At 38.3% G+C, this 18,738-nt stretch overlaps 1 protein-coding gene across 1 annotated transcript in view; it reads left to right on the forward strand.

Moving 5' to 3' along the window:
- The first annotated feature begins 392 nt into the window (after positions 1–392).
- The window catches only part of col7a1 (collagen, type VII, alpha 1), a 117,996-nt gene continuing 99,650 nt past the window's right edge, over positions 393–18,738 (forward strand). Inside the window, exons 1-16 of the mRNA XM_057845589.1 lie at positions 393–456; positions 536–716; positions 807–963; positions 1,046–1,139; positions 1,208–1,366; positions 2,344–2,501; positions 2,719–2,848; positions 8,053–8,172; positions 9,048–9,203; positions 12,163–12,282; positions 12,358–12,507; positions 15,313–15,429; positions 15,664–15,810; positions 15,925–16,050; positions 16,140–16,286; positions 16,448–16,570. Coding sequence (XP_057701572.1) covers positions 393–456; positions 536–716; positions 807–963; positions 1,046–1,139; positions 1,208–1,366; positions 2,344–2,501; positions 2,719–2,848; positions 8,053–8,172; positions 9,048–9,203; positions 12,163–12,282; positions 12,358–12,507; positions 15,313–15,429; positions 15,664–15,810; positions 15,925–16,050; positions 16,140–16,286; positions 16,448–16,570 — 2,149 coding nt within the window. The remainder of the gene's footprint in view (positions 457–535; positions 717–806; positions 964–1,045; positions 1,140–1,207; positions 1,367–2,343; positions 2,502–2,718; positions 2,849–8,052; positions 8,173–9,047; positions 9,204–12,162; positions 12,283–12,357; positions 12,508–15,312; positions 15,430–15,663; positions 15,811–15,924; positions 16,051–16,139; positions 16,287–16,447; positions 16,571–18,738) is intronic.

Raw genomic sequence — 18,738 nt, forward strand, 5'->3', positions numbered from 1 at the left:
GCGCCCCCCCCGGCATCGCTCTGCGCCCCCCCAGGGGGGCGCGCCCCACTATTTGAGAAGTACTGCATTACAGTATGACACATTGAACAAAATGGACTCCAAATTTAATACTGAAAACGGTTTTCATTCAAATCTGGGCCAGATTGGGTAACGTGTGCCATATCCAGGCCATACAGTAATGTCGTGTCTGCTACTTTGAACCATTTCTGGCCAAAGACTGGTTGCTTATCTTGCAAGTGACTCCTGAGTTTGGGCCATTGTTCAAAAAGACACTGGGGCAGATCCATTTTACAAAGTTAGGCCGAAATTTGCAGTACATCTGGCCCATGTCCGCTCCAGTTATATTTTGCTATCTGAGTAAATGCTTGTTCTGTGTGCTCCAGGTTGTAAAGATGAGAAGCTGGACTTTCACTGTGTTCCTGCTGCTGTTGCTTATGACACATGCTGAAGCTCAAGGTGAAAATTTAATATATGATTTAACCTTTATATCCAGTAGCTTCAAGTTTTCACTATTTATGCATTCTCCACTTTACAGGCAGGTGTGATAATGTGCAAGCAGCAGACATTGTTTTTCTGGTGGATGGATCTTCCAGTATTGGGAGCCCTAACTTCTTACAGGTGAAGGCCTTTATAGCTGGAATTATCAAACCCTTTGCAAGTTCTGTCAGCGACACAGGAATTCGCTTTGGGGCTATACAGTACAGTGATACCTCCAGGTAATGAATGACACTGAAGTTCACTTCTATTTTGCAAATATTCAGCCCAAGTAGTGCAGTAAAAATGAATTTATCCTTTCATAAATCCAGGGTTGAGTTCACCTTCAAAACATACCTTAATGGCACAGCTCTAGTAAAGGCTGTGGAGAATTTGAACTACAAGGGTGGAAATACCCGCACTGGTGCTGGACTCAAGTTTGTCGCTGATAATTTCTTCAACCCAACATACAGTAGAGATGTCCCGAAGGTGTGATGGGGATTCACTCGCTATTTTTTCACAGCTACTTAGTTGCATCATCCTGTCTTCTAACATTTCTTTGAAATGTCAGATCACGATCTTGATCACAGACGGGAAGTCGCAGGACAGCGTGGAAGAACAAGCACAGAAGCTGCACAGTCAGGGGGTGCACATCTTTGCAGTCGGTATGCATCCCAGATGCAGTTTGTTCTGTCAAAGACCGCCTGTGATTTCAACATCATCTTTGTGTCAGGCATCAAGAGCGCAGACAACGAAGAACTTGCTAAGATTTCCTCCAAGCCTAGCAGTGATTTCACCTCATTTGTCGGAGACTTCAAACTACTCAACACTCTTCTTCCACTTGTGAGCCCCCGGGTGTGCTCCAAAGCAGGCGGAGTCTATGCAAGTGATGGTACGAAAACTAACAAAACAAACATTATTTGAGGAAAACTATTGGGGCATGAGGAAGCAACTGAAAATAGAAGAAAATACGGAGTGAGCTTTCTTTCTTTCTTTCTTTTTTTTTTTTTTTTAATTTTTATGAAGTGAAATTTCTTTCTTTTTTAATCTTTAAAAAAAAATTATATACATACTGTATATATTTTTAAAAACTTTCTATAAAGATTTCGGAACCATTGACTATGAGAGCGGGCGTTGCTCACAGTTATGGAGTTAAATGTCTGCAGCCTCTGGACTTCAGTTTTTACTAGGGCTGGGTAATAACCTGATTTTTGAGTGAACATGAATTAATTTGCTATTTTATACCCAATGTTTCCCCCTCTCACCTGCTTGTTAAGGAGAAAATAAGAAAAAACATATCTCAAAGCAAGTTTAAAAAAAAAAGGTTAAATGTTGAACAAAAGTATTGTAAATAACGTGCCAAATCTCTGTCTTGAATTTAACAAACTCTTTCTCAGGGATTTATTTTACTTTTTTGCAAAAAAAAAAAAAAAAAAAAAAAATTGATCATTGACTATAAAAACAAAACAAAAAAAAACTTATTAAATGAGGCACAGTCCTGTTGAAACACAAAAGACCTTTTACAAACATGCAAATTGTCTAAAACACAATATACTGTATCAAATGTGTGAGATCAATATGAGATCTCATGTTTGTCTTATTCTCTTAAGGGTCGCTTGGAAACAAAAAGTTAGCTGAAATAGAGCCAAGACATCACTGATGCCATTTGTCTCAATTATGTCTTTTCTCAAGTTTAGCTCACCTTCTTTTTCCTAATGTTCTGTTAGGAGAATTCATTTAGAAACAAATGATGACAGAATAGACAAATATGAGATCTCAAATTGGTTACTCTCATTTTTTTGATGGATCTATGACAACCTGTCTGGTTATGAAGTGGTCAGTTTAAAGCAATCTCTCTTCTCTTTTCAGAGGGATTTTCCGGTCCAGCCAACATTCAGTTCACTGGCGTGACATCTGACTCACTAAGGTTCCGCTGGAATTCCGCAGGTGGTCCCTTGAGGGGCTACGTGGTCCAATATGTGCCCCTTTCTGACCAGGGTCAACCTATCACAGCAGAATTGCGGCAGGTGAGTCCCAGTCACTTGAAAAATCTGGAGCATTCATTTCTGGCAGTTCTGAATTTGTTAATTATAGTTCAATTCAATTATGGTCTCTGGCAAAATGCACAAATTCATGTTGAGTATCAACATGCCCTGTTGTTATTATGCAGATACAGTTGAAGTTATAATTTAGCAAGCTGAAATTCCCTTTCCTCTTTATTTGCAAAAACACCTCTTCATGCAGGAGACACTGTCTGCCAGTCAGAGAAGTTTCACTGCACGGGCTCTAAGGTCAGGAACAGATTACCAAGTTACTGTCATTGCTCAATACCCCAACAGTGTTGGAGAATCCGTTTCTGCTAATCAACAAACCAGTAAGTAACACAGATACTGTGGATGATCCATAGTTATATTTACTTGCTCTTGTCAGAGATACAGTGCCTTGCAAAAGTATTCGGCCCCCTTGAATCTTGCAACCTTTCGCCACATTTCAGGCTTCAAACATAAAGATATGAAATTTGATTTTTTTGTCAAGAATCAACAACAAGCGGGACACAATCGTGAAGTGGAACAACATTTATTGGATAATTTAAACTTTTTTAACAAATAAAAAACTGAAAAGTGGGGCGTGCAGTATTATTCGGCCCCTTTACTTTAAGTGCAGCAAACTCACTCCAGAAGTTCAGTGAGGATCTCTGAATGATCCAATGTTGTCCTAAATGACCGATGATGATAAATAGAATCCACCTGTGTGTAATCAAGTCTCCGTATAAATGCACCTGCTCTGTGATAGTCTCAGGGTTCTGTTTAAAGTGCAGAGAGCATTATGAAAACCAAGGAACACACCAGGCAGGTCCGAGATACTGTTGTGGAGAAGTTTAAAGCCGGATTTGGATACAAAAAGATTTCCCAAGCTTTAAACATCTCAAGGAGCACTGTGCAAGCCATCATATTGAAATGGAAGGAGCATCAGACCACTGCAAATCTACCAAGACCCGGCCGTCCTTCCAAACTTTCTTCTCAAACAAGGAGAAAACTGATCAGAGATGCAGCCAAGAGGCCCATGATCACTCTGGATGAACTGCAGAGATCTACAGCTGAGGTGGGAGAGTCTGTCCATAGGACAACAATCAGTCGTACACTGCACAAATCTGGCCTTTATGGAAGAGTGGCAAGAAGAAAGCCATTTCTTAAAGATATCCATAAAAAGTCTCGTTTAAAGTTTGCCACAAGCCACCTGGGAGACACACCAAACATGTGGAAGAAGGTGCTCTGGTCAGATGAAACCAAAATTGAACTTTTTGGCCACAATGCAAAACGATATGTTTGGCGTAAAAGCAACACAGCTCATCACCCTGAACACACCATCCCCACTGTCAAACATGATGATGGCAGCATCATGGTTTGGGCCCGCTTTTCTTCAGCAGGGGACAGGGAAGATGGTTAAAATTGACGGGAAGATGGATGCAGCCAAATACAGGAATATTCTGGAAGAAAACCTGTTGGTATCTGCACAAGACCTGAGACTGGGACGGAGATTTATCTTCCAACAGGACAATGATCCAAAACATAAAGCCAAATCTACAATGGAATGGTTCAAAAATAAACGTATCCAGGTGTTAGAATGGCCAAGTCAAAGTCCAGACCTGAATCCAATCGAGAATCTGTGGAAAGAGCTGAAGACTGCTGTTCACAAACACTCTCCATCCAACCTCACTGAGCTCGAGCTGTTTTGCAAGGAAGAATGGGCAAGAATGTCAGTCTCTCGATGTGCAAAACTGATAGAAACATACCCCAAGCGACTTGCAGCTGTAATTGGAGCAAAAGGCGGCGCTACAAAGTATTAACGCAAGGGGGCCGAATAATATTGCACGCCCCACTTTTCAGTTTTTTATTTGTTAAAAAAGTTTAAATTATCCAATAAATTTTGTTCCACTTCACGATTGTGTCCCACTTGTTGTTGATTCTTGACAAAAAATTAAAATTTTATATCTTTATGTTTGAAGCCTGAAATGTGGCGAAAGGTTGCAAGGTTCAAGGGGGCCGAATACTTTTGCAAGGCACTGTATGAACGCTATATCTATCACAGGCTCACGCCGACACCGCCATTTGCATTTGTGATAAAAATATTAATTTTGAAGATTTAGAAACGTTCACTGTTATTGTTTTGTGTATACAAAGAAAAACATTTAACACACTGCCTTTGTGTTGGGTTCAAGCATGAATTGGTGGCTGGCAGCAAGGTTGTATTTTTATGCTTCAAAATATTTATTTTACTGAAATACAATGTAAACGTTTACTGGTTGTCAATGTGTCTGAAGTGTTGTATTATTTATCTATCTCATTTAAATCCACATACAGTGAGGAGCAGAAGTATTTGCACCCCTTGTGATTTTGCAAGTTCACCCACTTAGAAAATAGGTAGAGGTCTGAAATTTTAATCCTAGAAGCATTTCCTCTTATAGAGAAATAATTTGAAAAATTAATTTAAAAAATTAAAATTACCCATCAGTGCCAAATTTTAGTGCAGAAGCCTTTATTTGGAATTACAGAGGTCAGACGCTTTCTGAAGTTCTTCACCAGGTTTTCACATATGGAAACAGGGATTTTGGCCCATTCCTCCACACAAATCTTCTCTATATCTGTCAGGTTCCGGGGCTTTGTTAAGAACCACGAATTTTCAGCTCCATCCAAACATTTTCTATTGGATTGAGGTCTGGAGACTGGCTAGGCCACTCCAAAACCTTGATATGCTTTTTACGGAGCCACTCCTTTTTCAGCTTGGCTGTACGCTTCGAATCATTTTCATGTTGGAAGATTCAGCCACGAGTCATCTACAGGGCTTTGACTAAGGGATGGAGGTTGTGGTTCAAAATCTGACAATACATTTCACCATTCACCCTCTTTATACATTACAGTCGTCCTGTCCCCTTCGGCGAAAAGCAGCCAAAAAGCATAAGGTTTCCACCCCCATACTTCACAGTTGGGATGGTGTTCATGGGGTTGTACGCATCCTTCTTTTTCTCTACACACGACGAGTAAAGTTTTCACCAAAAGTTGTACTTTGGTCTCGTCTGACCACATGTCTTTCTCCCATGACCCCTCTGCATTATTCAGATGGTCCCAGGCAAACTTAAGACGGGCCTTCACATGTACTTGCTTCAACATGGGAACCTTCTGAGCAATGCATGTTTTAAAATCATTGCACTGTAGTGTTCCACTGAATGTCGCCTTTGAAACGGTGCTCTCTTCAGGTTATTGACAAGCTCCTGCCTTGTAGGTCTAGGCTGAGCCCTAACTTTTCTAATCATGAGAGATGCCCCACGAGGAGAAAATTTTAATAGAGCGACAATCTAAGGTAGATTATCATTCATGTTTAGCCTATTCCATTTTTCTATTAATTGCTGTGACTTGTTGATTTATTCTCACCAAGCTGTTTTCCAATTGTCCCATAGTCTGTTCCAGCTTTGTGAAGCTCAACAATTTTTTTCTCTGGTGTCTTTCGAAAGCTCTCTGGTTTTGCCCGTGGTAGCAGTTGGATTATGACTGACTGTGAGGTGCACAGGTCACAATAATGACCTCAAACGGGTGGTGAGTTTGGTGGTTACTCATTGGGTAAAGGTGGACTTTTTTTAAATCTATCTTTACTGGCAACTGTTTGAGTGCCATAATTATTGTTGATTCTCAGGGCTAAAAATACTTAGGAATCCCAGTAAATTACAAATAAATTTCCTTTAAAAAATCACACAATATGAGTGACAGATTTTTTTTAGATTGTGTCTCTATAAGTGGAAATACATATATGATTGAAATTCCAGACCTTTGCCTATTTTCTAACGGGGTGAACTTGCAAAATCACAAGGGTTGCAAATACAGTTGTGGTCAAAAGTTTACATACACTTGTGAAGAACATAATGTCATGGCTCTCTTGAGTTTCCAGTTATTTCTACAACTCTGATTTTTCTCTGGTAGAGTGATTGGAACAGATACTTCTTTGTCACAAAAAAACATTCATGACGTTTGGTTCTTTTATGACTTTATAATGGGTGAACAGAAAAAAGTGATCAAATCTGCTGGGTCAAAAATATACATACAGCTGCGCTAATATTTGGTAACATGTCCCTTGGCCATTTTCACTTCAATTAGGCGCTTTTGGTAGCCATCCACAAGCTTCTGGCAAGCTTCTGGTTGAATCTTTGACCACTCCTCTTGACAGAATTGGTGCAGTTCAGTTAAATTTGATGGCTTTCTGACATGGACTTGTTTTTTCAGCATTGTCCACAAGTTCTCAATGGGGTTTAAGTCAGGAATTTGGGAAGGCCATTCGAAAACCTTAATTCTTGCCTGATTTAGCCATTCCATTACCACTTTTGATGTGTGTTTGGGGCCATTGTCCTGTTGGAACACCCAACTGCACCCAAGACCCAATCTTCGGGCTGATGACGTTAGGTTATCTTGAAGAATTTGAAGGTAATCCTCCTTCTTCATTATCCCATTTACTCTCTGTAAAGCACCAGTTCCATTGGCAGCAAAACAGCCTCACAGCATAATACTACCACCACCGTGCATGACGGTAGGCATGGTGTACTTGGGGTTAAAGGCCTCACCTTTTCTCCTCCAAACATATTGCTGGGCATTGTGGCCAAACAGCTCGATTTTTGTTTCGTCTGACCACAGAACTTTCCTCCAGAAGGTCTTATCTTTGTCCATGTGATCAGCAGCAAACTTCAGTCGAGCCTTAAGGTGCTGCTTTTGGAGCAAGGGCTTCCTTCTTGCACGGCAGCCTCTCAGTCCATGGAGATGCAAAACACACTTGACTGTGGACACTGACACCTGTGTTTCAGCAGCTTCTAATTCTTGGCAGATCTGCTTTTTGGTGATTCTCGGTTGAATCTTCACCCTCCTGACCAATTTTCTCTCAGCAGCAGGTGATAGCTTGCGTTTTCTTCCTGATCGTGGCAGTGACAAAACAGTGCCATACGCTTTATACTTACAAACAATTGTTTGCACTGTTGCTCTTGGGACCTGCAGCTGCTTTGAAATGACTCCAAGTGACTTTCCTGACTTGTTCAAGTCAATGATTCGCTTTTTCAGACCCATGTATGTATATTTTTGACCCAGCAGATTTGATCACTTTTTCTGTCAACCCATAATAAAGTCATAAAAGAACCAAACTTCATGAATGTTTTTTGTGACAAAGAAGTATCTGTTCCAATCACTCTATCGGAGAAAAATCAGAGTTGTAGAAATAACTGGAAACTCAAGAGAGTCATGACATTATGTTCTTCACAAGTATATGTAAACTTTTGACCACAACTGTACTTCTGCTCCTCACTGTAAATGCATATTAGACATGTTTTTCAAATTACAATTTTGTATACAATCTGAGTGTAGTTTTTTTACAAATGTACAATTCGAACTCCTGGAGCGGTTTTCATATTGCAGTGCTTCCTGTCTATGCAGCTCTATATACAGTATGTGGCAGGGTTGTCAATTGTTTTTGAAAAATTTGTAATTATTACATTTTTTATCTCTTATACATACCCTAATTTGTAAATTGAATGTTTTTTCCATCTAGAGCCCTTGGCTGGGATCTCAGGTCTTCGTTTGATCCAAGCAGGCTTCTTCACTCTTTCTTTGAGCTGGGATCAGCCTTCATCTCCTGTCCAAGGATACCAACTTACCTACGGACCGCGAGGTCAGGCACACACCTTTATCATTCATCTTTTATCTTCATGCATTGTTTTTTACGTGAAGTATGTCTATTCCTCTCTGTACAGTATATTGGAAGTCATACAGCAGCATCCCCCCTTTACTGAATTGCCCTGTAAATAATGCTGGTTAAAATATTGACAGACTGAATTGTCACAGCCTTTCACAGCAGAATAAAATATTGAATTTTGAAATGAGCAAGAAGCAACAGTACTTAATGACTTGCTGTTGGCAAGCTTGAAAAAAAGTTGAGAATGTACTCCAGTCTAAGCAGAGGTTGAAGAGCATAAACTCACTTAACTTGCTTCCTTAAGGCATCAGCTGTCAGTCACGCATTTATTACCGAAACATTACCCAAAATATCACAGATTTTTATCACTTTTTAGGTTAAAATGTACAGTGAAAATGAAGACATATACTTTGGATCGTCAGTTATTTCCCCCTGAAATTCCTGGGTGTGTCACGGATCATAATGGTGTCAATGTTAGGCAGTGTATGCCATGATTCAAGTGAGTGAGGAGTCGCCCCTGAGGGCTGATATAAAGCGTTTCTTTAACTGAACATGTGGCAGGAGTGCCAGTCTCATGTGGAGGTCCTCTAGTCAAATATCTCTGCCGCAGTTCATCTAATATACTTGTCAAAGATAACGTAAAGTCTCCAAGATGGGCCCTAACCCTATTTCATTATTTGTTCATGTTCAGAAATGTACCATGAAACAATCAGTTACGTGCCATTGTTGAAACACTTGTCTATTGACTACTTAGTCCTGTATATGCAAACACCATACTGTACGCGTAATTGTTATTTCACTCCAACTTGTTTATTCTGTTTCTTTGGCTTGTTTCTTATGCGGAAGAGTAGGTCAGCCATCTGGCCAGCTTTTGGTGGAGTCTTTGTCTGCAGACTCGACATCTGTTAACCTGGAGTCACTTAAACCCGATACGGAGTACATCATAAGCCTCTACCCTCTTTTCCCTCGAAACGCTGCACCTCCGGCCACCCTGAATGCCCGCACATGTACGTATCCTCAAGTATCAGATACACCGGTTGATGTTGAATATACATTGTAGATGAAGAGATTTATCAAAAGGTCTGTCCTTATAAAGATGATAGTTGGTCTGCAACTAACAATTATTTTTGTAATCGATTAATCAGACGATTAATTAAACGATCAATCGATTAATCTAATAAATGTCACTTTTTTCAACTACCTTCGCAATTTAATTTGAAGTTGTTTTAGGTATGTTGTAAGTAACAATGAAGACAAAATGGATGACTCATAGACTTCATAATATTATCAAATTGGTGTGCATGGCTGTCACCCCAGGAGGAAGCCTCTTCTGAAGACGGTACACAAGAAAGCCCGCAAACAGTTTGCTGAAGACATGTCAACATAGCACATGGATTACTGGCACCATGTCCTATGGTCTGATGAGACGGGCGGGCTTTCTTGTGTACAGTCTTCAGTAGAGGCTTCCTCCTGGAGTGACAGCTATGCACACCAATTTGATGTAGAGTGCGACGTATGGTCTGAGCACTAACAGGCTGACCCCCCATCTATTCAATCTCTGCAGCAATGCTGACAGCACTCCTGTTACGAGTCACATGACATTTTGAAGGGAAAATGACAAGCAGTACTCAATTTGGACATTTAAGGATGTACGCAGTTTCGAAGTTGTGGACTCACTTTTGTTGCCAGGGGTTTAGATATTATAGGCTATATTTTGACTTATTTTGAGGGGAAAATAAATTAATTCTATTATATAAGCTGGACACAGACTACTTTTCATTGTTTCAAAGTATCATTTTATCAGTGTTGTCCCATGAAAAGATATACTTAAATATGGCAGAAATCCGAGGGGTGTACTTATTTCTTCATTTCTGTAATACAATGTATATGTACTGTATATATGTATGTATATACAGTATATATATACAGTAGGGAGAACAAGTATTTGATACGCTGCCAATGCCAAAACCCATTGGCAGTGTACTAAATACTTGTTCTCCCCACTGTATATACATATATATATATATATATATATATATATATATATATATATATATATATATATATATATATATATATATATATATATATATATATATATATATATATATATATATATATATATATATATATATATATATACTGGACTGTCTCAGAAAATTAGAATACACAATATTCTAATTTTTTGAGACAGTCCTGTGTATATATACAGGACTGTCTCAGGAAATTAGAATACACAATATTCTAATTTCCTGACTGTCTCAGGAAATTAGAATATTGTGTATTTCCTGAGACAGTCAGGAAATTAGAATATTGTGTATTCTAATTTCCTGAGACAGTCCTGTATATATACACAGGACTGTCTCAAAAAATTAGAATATTGTGTATTCTAATTTTCTGAGACAGTCCAGTATATATATATATATATATATATATATATATATATATATATATATATCAGTCTATGGATGACCATTTCCTTCAAAAATAATATTTTACTACAGCTTCCTGACTTAACTGTAGTCTACAATTGTACTGTTTTTAAGTACATAAAACTTGTTAAACTTTTTAATAAAGGTTCTGAGAACAAAACACAGTACAAATTTCTCTGTACACAAATCAGACAAAAGTCCTGTTCATTCAAATAAAAAAAAAGTGCTCCTGAGTGATTTTTTTTTTCTCGTGAGCAAAGCGCTGATATAAATCGTGTCAATCACTCATCCAATTTCTTTAAACAAACTAAAAAAAAACATTTCGAATAAGGAGAAGGCAGTCTGTAATGAATCAGTTTTCTTCATCAAACAGTTGTTAATAAATACAATCCAAATCCAATGTCAAAGCACACTCTCTTTTATGACAGTTTACAATTTGAATGGGAGTTTGTGTGGAAAGGAGGCTCCACACTGTTATATGAATGGGTTTATGCGTGTGGTTCCATGTCATTAACAAAGAATACAAAGAATACAATTCATTTAATCCTGATTTGAGCTCCATTTATTGACCTCTGATGGAGGTACACTGGATCTAACAACACAAAAGACAACCAAACTCTCGACACTTCGAAATAATTATTGCATTAGCAACCTAACCTGAGTGTAGGAGGGAACTCTTGCTCTTTTTTGCTAATCACTGGCACGTGGGGTAACCTCACAATGCACACAAACAAGAACCCAAACAGGACTGCTCATGGCTACCGACAAAAACCGACTATCAAATTATTTGGCAACTAATTTATTAATCGATTAGTTATTGCAGCCTTAGATGATCGGTTTACTTTGCAGTAGAACTGAACTGGTGACATTCTTTTTCATACATTTTACACATTTCACATATTTTTTCCCCTTCTTTTTTTTTTTTTTAACTTCAAACAATGACCACTCAATCCATATTGTTAGATTACATCTTGACATCTCTTTGAAAGTATTGTTCACAACTGTTCATTTTTTACTATGCCTTGCAAAGGCAAAATTTTCCCAAACTGCTCTTATTGTTGATCATATGGTGCAATTACTCACTCAGGGCTTTATTTTTGTAGTTGGTGCAGCTGTGCCTAAACATAAAAATCATCACATCTTGAATGACTGAATTTTTATATAGACATAATTGCGGCTACGTATCATATATTCCTTGTGTTAAAGACTGCATTTAAGTGAAACGAATTATAAAAAGACCAGAAAAACTTGAAAATGCATTCTAATATGTCACTTATGATAAAGTATTTCTCATAAAAAAAAAAAAAAAAAAAAAAAAAAAAAAGCATTTGGCCAAGAAAAAGAAAAAAAAATGTGGTTTTGAATAATATTTAATTCAATAAAACAAATCGCACGGCATAATGTCTGTTATGTTCCTGTTTGAAAAAGAAAGTTGTCACTGAAGTAAATCACCTTCAAGAGTAGTAATATGCACTTCAGACAGACTATACTGTACTTCTGCATTTCTGTGTGTTCCTCCTACTGCATGTGTCAGTGCGCCTGGAGGCAGTGCGGCAGCTGTCTGTGGAGACAGAGTCAGAAAGCAGCGTTCGCGTGATGTGGAGAGGCGTCAGCGGTGCGCTTGCCTACCGTCTGGTGTGGGGAGCAGTCACAGGTCAAGACAACTGCCAGTGCATCAAGATTAACTGCACTGCTTCAAATCTTACATTAACTTTTTTCCCTGTAAAAGGTCTAAATGTTGAAACGGTGGAAGTTGCAGGGGACAGCGAGACTTACACATTACCTCAACTTCAGCCTGACATCGAGTACATCCTTACTGTAATTCCACTCTATCAGGGAAACATTGAGGGATCCAGGGAAACAGCCAGATTCAAGATAGGTAAGTTCCACAACTTTGACCGCAAGAAACATAATTGTAGAACTTTAATTATAGAAAGTCAGTCTGCTGCAATAAAGAAGGAAACCCAAAGGCGATGTTGGTTTACGTGCTTCTGAGAAAGTGCGTCACACATTCATTCTATTTAGAAAACATTTCTACACCTACAGTCATTACACATGTGCACCAAGAGCCTCTCGTGACTAATGTTCCTATGGTATCCTTTTGATTATGTCTGAAGCCTGAGTCACTAATTGTCTAAACATCTGTTTTAACAAAAGCGGATTGTTGACAATAGTCTACATACTGTGGTTGACGTACTATCACAACCTGTTTGTGCTGCCCACTATTATAAACTACAAAAAAAAATAAATTAGGGTTGTTCCGATCATGTTTTTTTGCTCCCGATCCGATCCCGATCGTTTTAGTTTGAGTATCTGCCGATCCCGATATTTCCCGATCTGATTGCTTTTTTTTGCTCCTGATTCAATTCCAATCATTCCCGATCATTTTTCCCGATCATATACATTTTGGCAATGCATTAAGAAAAAAATGAATAAAACTCGGAGGAATATATACATTCAACATACAGTACATAAGTACTGCATTTGTTTATTGTGACAATAAATCCTCAAGATGGCATTTACGTTATTAACATTCTTTCTGTGAGAGGGATCCACGGATAGAAAGACTTGTGACTTTGTATATTGTGACTAAATATTGCCATCTAGTGTATTTGTTGAGCTTTCAGTAAATGATACTGCAGCCATTCAACCGAAATGCATGATGGGAAGTGGAACCATGACTGTGCGTAGTGCTAACAATTGATATATCTTCTCTGCGTTGGGAAATAACATAAGGTGTTAAGAAAAAGATGAATTGCTACCTTGCTTCCCCACATTGCTTCCCATAATATTTCTAATCGTAGGGAGAGGGATTGTAAGGCTTTAGCCTATTAAAAAAAGGCTCCAAAGGCTGCCAAAATTCACTCTACTCATTTTACACTGCCTTTTATCTCTCTATATGGGTAAAACAGCGCCATTACAGATTGAGCGCGACAATGCGTGAGTGGATCATGTAACGCATGCATTAATTGCGTTAAATATTTTAACGTGATACATTATTAAAAAATTAATTACTGCCGTTATCGGTATAAATTTGATAACCCTACCTTAAGCCTAAACTAAAGACTCTAGATGAGTGTAACATATTATGTCTGTAACGTTAAATACAATTAGAAAATGATTAAATAAGAAATATATATATATTAAAAAAAGGCATGGCCGATATTTTTTTGCTGATTCCGAAACTTTGAAAATGACGTGATCGGATGCTGATCGATCAGGACATCTCTAATAATAATAATAACGGTGGAAATAATATATTGTATCACGTTATTGCATATTGTGTGCCGTGCAGTGTAAATAGGTTTGCACTTAATAATTGTCAAATCTCATTCGCTCTTTCTCTTTGGAAATATTAAGGGTCCCATATCTAGATAAGGCAATATGTGTGCATATTTTGGGCCTTGATCTTTTCGTGCTGCTAAAATGAGTCGGTGATAGTTCTGGATTTAAATATTTAATTCTTCACACTCTGGCAAAGAATTTTGGATGTGTTGCCGATTGTACAAATTTAACTTCAAACAGTCAGAGGGTTCCGCTTAGGTTGAACAGATCACATTTTGTTGTTGTCGTACTTTTTCAACACTCACTCAATCTTCCTGATGCTCGGTCCTCATATGAACCAAAAGGGGTGGGTGTATTAAGTGATTTTCTATTTGAACCTTATGTATTCTACTGGGCCTACCCAACTACTTGAGAAACAAAAACAGCCTTGCAAAAATGTATGTAAAATGTAGCATATTTTGACACGTTCTTGTTAAAAAAAAAAAAAAAAAAAAAAAAAAAAAAAAAAAAAAAAAAAAAAAAAAACCAAACAACATTTCATCCATGTACTCAGTCTTAAGGGAACAATTTTGGCCTCTGGCTCTATAAAGTGAGGCAAGAGGTCGAATTTTACAATCCTTCTCAGACAGTAAAGCACGCATAATTGTTAATAGTTTTGTTGTTATTATTAAAAACACTTTAAAAAGGTTATTAGTGTGTGAAAATTGTAGCATATTTTGACACGTTCCTGTCATGCAAGTGCTCAGTGTAGAGAGAACAATTATGGCCTCTGACTCTGCAAAGTGAGTGAAGAGGTTGAATTTTACAACCCTTCTCAGACAGTAAAGCATGCAAAAATGTTAATAGATTTGTTCTCAAGTTCTTTTCAAAAACACTTTAAAAAGGTTGATAGTGTGTGAAAATGACAGACGATGTAGTGACAATTTTTGAAATCTTTGAAACTGAAATGCTTGAAATTGAAACAGGCTTAACTATTGATGATAATTCTATTCATTTCTCTTTCCACAAACAATAACTTTCAAAACAATAGAATGTGTTTGTTTTTGTGAAAAGCAATTAAACAATGGATTTGTTTAATCCTAGTATACTGTATTTAGTTTTGATATTGAATGTTTATGAATAGTCACAGTAGGTAAATTGTTTGTAAGTAGATTCAAGTTTTAAGTTATCAATGGAAGTGTTTAACTACTGACTGACAAGTTTGGCACAATAGATTTTAAAACAAGAATCTGAACAGAGTATACATTTTATTTAACAGAAGAACTGTTCTTTACATTATTATTTTGAGGTTTATTCTTTAGATGATTATCATTAAATACATTTGTAGTACAGGTAAAAAATAATATTAGCAGTGCTACATGTGCTACGGTACATATTTTGTAATTGATGTTTTCTTCAGAGCGACAGCTGCAGCAGGTCATCAATGCAGCGATCACCAGCCCTACATCCATTCGTCTCACCTGGAGAATCATTCCATCCTCTCAGGGGTACCGCTTGGAGTGGCGGGCAGGACAAGGTCTGTGGTTGATTTGCCACATGTCGTTACACACTCGAATTGCTTATAAGCAAACCATTTTAGTACGCAACTCGCTGGACAGTTTATTAAGAACATTATTGTTCCAATTGAGACACAATCATATTACAACAAAAGTTAAAGCAAATCAACAGCCAAACATTGGTATGTTACTATTACATGTAATTAGGTCATAGGGTTGCATTCACATTACAATAACTGTTCATCTCTCTACAGGTGGCAGTGCCCAGACCTTGTCTTTACCAAGGAGCACTAGCAAATATGAGTTAACTGGGCTTCAGCCCAACACGGAATACCATATTACCCTGTACACGCTGTTTGAAGGTCGCGAGGAGGCAACACCTGTGTACACTATATCTAGAGGTCAGCGACAGTTAGGCTAGTTAACTTTGAATTTGAATTGGTGGGCTAATTTAAACAAAGTTCTTAACACTGTTTTTTTAACAGCTGTATGTTGTTCTAATGCTGTAATTACAGAACTACCACGATTGGGGAGAGTGACCAACCTGAGAGTTCTGGAGTCTTTGGGCAGTACAGTCAGACTTGGCTGGACTGGTGTAGCTGGGGCTAAGCAGTACCGTGTCATTATCCGAAGCTCTGAGGGTACACTAATTTATAATGTGGATTACAGTTTTAAGTGTGTAGATGATACACTTTTTAACATCTACTACTGCTTTTTTCTCCAATATCAGTGGGAGTACAAAATATTCAGATTGTCCCTGGAAACCAGACGGCCCTTGACCTCCAAGATCTGATCGTGGGAGTCTCCTATGATGTAAGTGTCACACCCCTGGCAGAAGAAATTGAAGGCGAGCCAGTCAGCGTCTTTGTAAGACCAGGTGGGTCATGATCTGATATGCATACCTTCTGTCCCTTCATAAATTTTTGCCCTATTACATCTTATTGTTATGTACCTTCACTTTTCTTCCAGAGAACTCAAAAATAGGCTAGTGGTTCCAAAACCCTTTTTCTTTTTGTCTGATGGGCTTTTTTTTTTCAGAGCAAGGCATTGGAAGAGTGTCGAACCTCAGAGTGATACATGCAAATAGCCGGAGGATTCGAATAGCCTGGACAGGTGTTAATACTGCAACAGGTTACAGAATTACATGGAGACAAGGCAATAGTAAGTGTGAAGTAATATTTTGGGCACTGCCTGAGTAGAGCTTATTACAATATGCGTTCATTTATGGTTTGGATTATTGGTGGGAGAATGGGATCATTATCTCCAGTAGTATACTTGACACTTAACAATGCTATGGTCTCATCAGTCCACATGAGCTTTACCACACCCCCAGAGTCCAGCTATTATAGTATGTGACCAAGAAAATGAACCTAGTGATGATATGCTTCCATTCACATTTCTTCCTTGAAGCTAATGGTGATGTTCATCAATATTCCAGGTTTTCTGTGATTGACCATTGTTTGTTTTCATATAATCATCCAATTAACTTATTATGGTTGATAAATACGTGGACGACACCCAGTTCTACATTTCCTCAAAACCTACCTCTTCCCTTCCACCCTCATCCCTCACCTACTGTTTAGAAGGCATTAACTCTCGGTTCTCCTCCAACTTCCTCCTCCTCAGTAGTTCAAAATCAGAAGTCCTCCTTGTAGGCAACAACGCCATGCTCTCTCATGATGATAACTTCTCTATTACCATTAACAATGTACAGATCTTTTCCCCTACTTAGGTTAAGAGTCTGGGTATTATCCGCGACAGCACACTCTCCTTTTGCTCCCATATCAGCGATATTACCAGATGAGCCTACTTAAATTTTCGCAATATTTCGCACCTCCTTCCTTCTTTCATGCGCCATACCGCTTCCAATCTTGTCAGTAGTCTAATCACTTCCCGGTTTGATTACTGTAACTCACTGCTCTTCCCAAATAAGTCATTCTAGAAACTGTAGCTCCTCCAAAACTCAGCAGCACGCCTCATCACTCGGACCCCCACCACACACCATATCACCCCCATCCTCTGTCAACTTCACTATCTCCCAGTCAAATGAAGAATCAAATACAAGATCCTTGTCATTACCTTTAAAGCACTCCATGGCCTGGCCCCTCCCTACCTATGCAATCTCCTCTGTATTAACAGTTCCCCCCTTTCACTTCACTCCTCCTCTATCTTCCACCTTTCGTTCCCCTGTGTCCGTCTCGCCACCTTCGGATCTAAAACTTTTAGTCACTGTGCCCCCCAACTCTGGAACTCCCTACCCTATCTTCGCAATATGTCTACCCTCTCACTTTTTTAATCCAGACTCAAAACACACCTGTTGCTCTTTCTTACCCACCATGATCCTCATCTCTGTTTTATCTTGACCTCTTAAATTTTTATTTACTTGTATCCTGCTTCTAATCTAATTTTATTATTGTTTTGTAATTGTTGTTGAGCTTTTGTGTTCCCATTTTTCTTGTGAAGCATCTTTGCGTGTCTTGAAAATCGCTCTAGAAATAAAATGTATTATTATTAATTATTATAAAAAATGTTGGTCTATTACCCTCCATCCATTCCTTTTCAATGGTGGTTTATGCTCTTAAGTCCACAGGCGTTGCAAGCCTCTCCTAGCTGACGATAGATATCAGGTGGTGCACACACTGGTCCCAGTTAATAGCAGAAATAATCCAACACAAATGAAGGTCCCAACCCCCTTAATAAAGCAATAAATTCCACTAATCATCCCTGAAAAGGCATACCTGTGAAGTCAAAAACATTTTAGGTGACTCCTTCTTGAAGCTCATCAAGAGAATGGCAAGAGTGTGCAAAAAAGTAATTAGAGCAATGAGTGGCTATTTTGGATATATTGTACTAGAATGTTATACATATTTTTTATTTTGACGATTTTGGCTAAGTACATAATTCCACACGTGTTCATTATAGTTTTATTACCTTCAGTGAGAATTTACAATGTTAATACCGTATTTTTCGGACTACAAGTCGCACCAGCCATAAAATGCCCAACCAAAAGGAAAAAAAATGTATATAAGTCGCATTTTTGGGGGAAATTAACTTGATAAAATCCAACACATAGAACAGATATGTCATCTTGAAAGGCAATTTAATGTAAAAATACAATAGAGAACAACATGCTGAATAAATTTACAGTGCATGAACAACGAAATGCGAATATACTGTCCTCACCAGGACGCTACGGCTTGGTCTTGGCTATACAGCGAACTCCCAAATGGCAATGCTGGACGTCCGTATAATTTGCTGAATCAATTTGGTCCTCGATACCAAACAGGTTCGCATCAATGTAAATAAATGATAATTAGGCGCTCTTGCAG

Source organism: Corythoichthys intestinalis, chromosome 9 (genome assembly GCF_030265065.1).
Source record: "Corythoichthys intestinalis isolate RoL2023-P3 chromosome 9, ASM3026506v1, whole genome shotgun sequence".
Lineage (NCBI taxonomy): Eukaryota > Metazoa > Chordata > Actinopteri > Syngnathiformes > Syngnathidae > Corythoichthys > Corythoichthys intestinalis.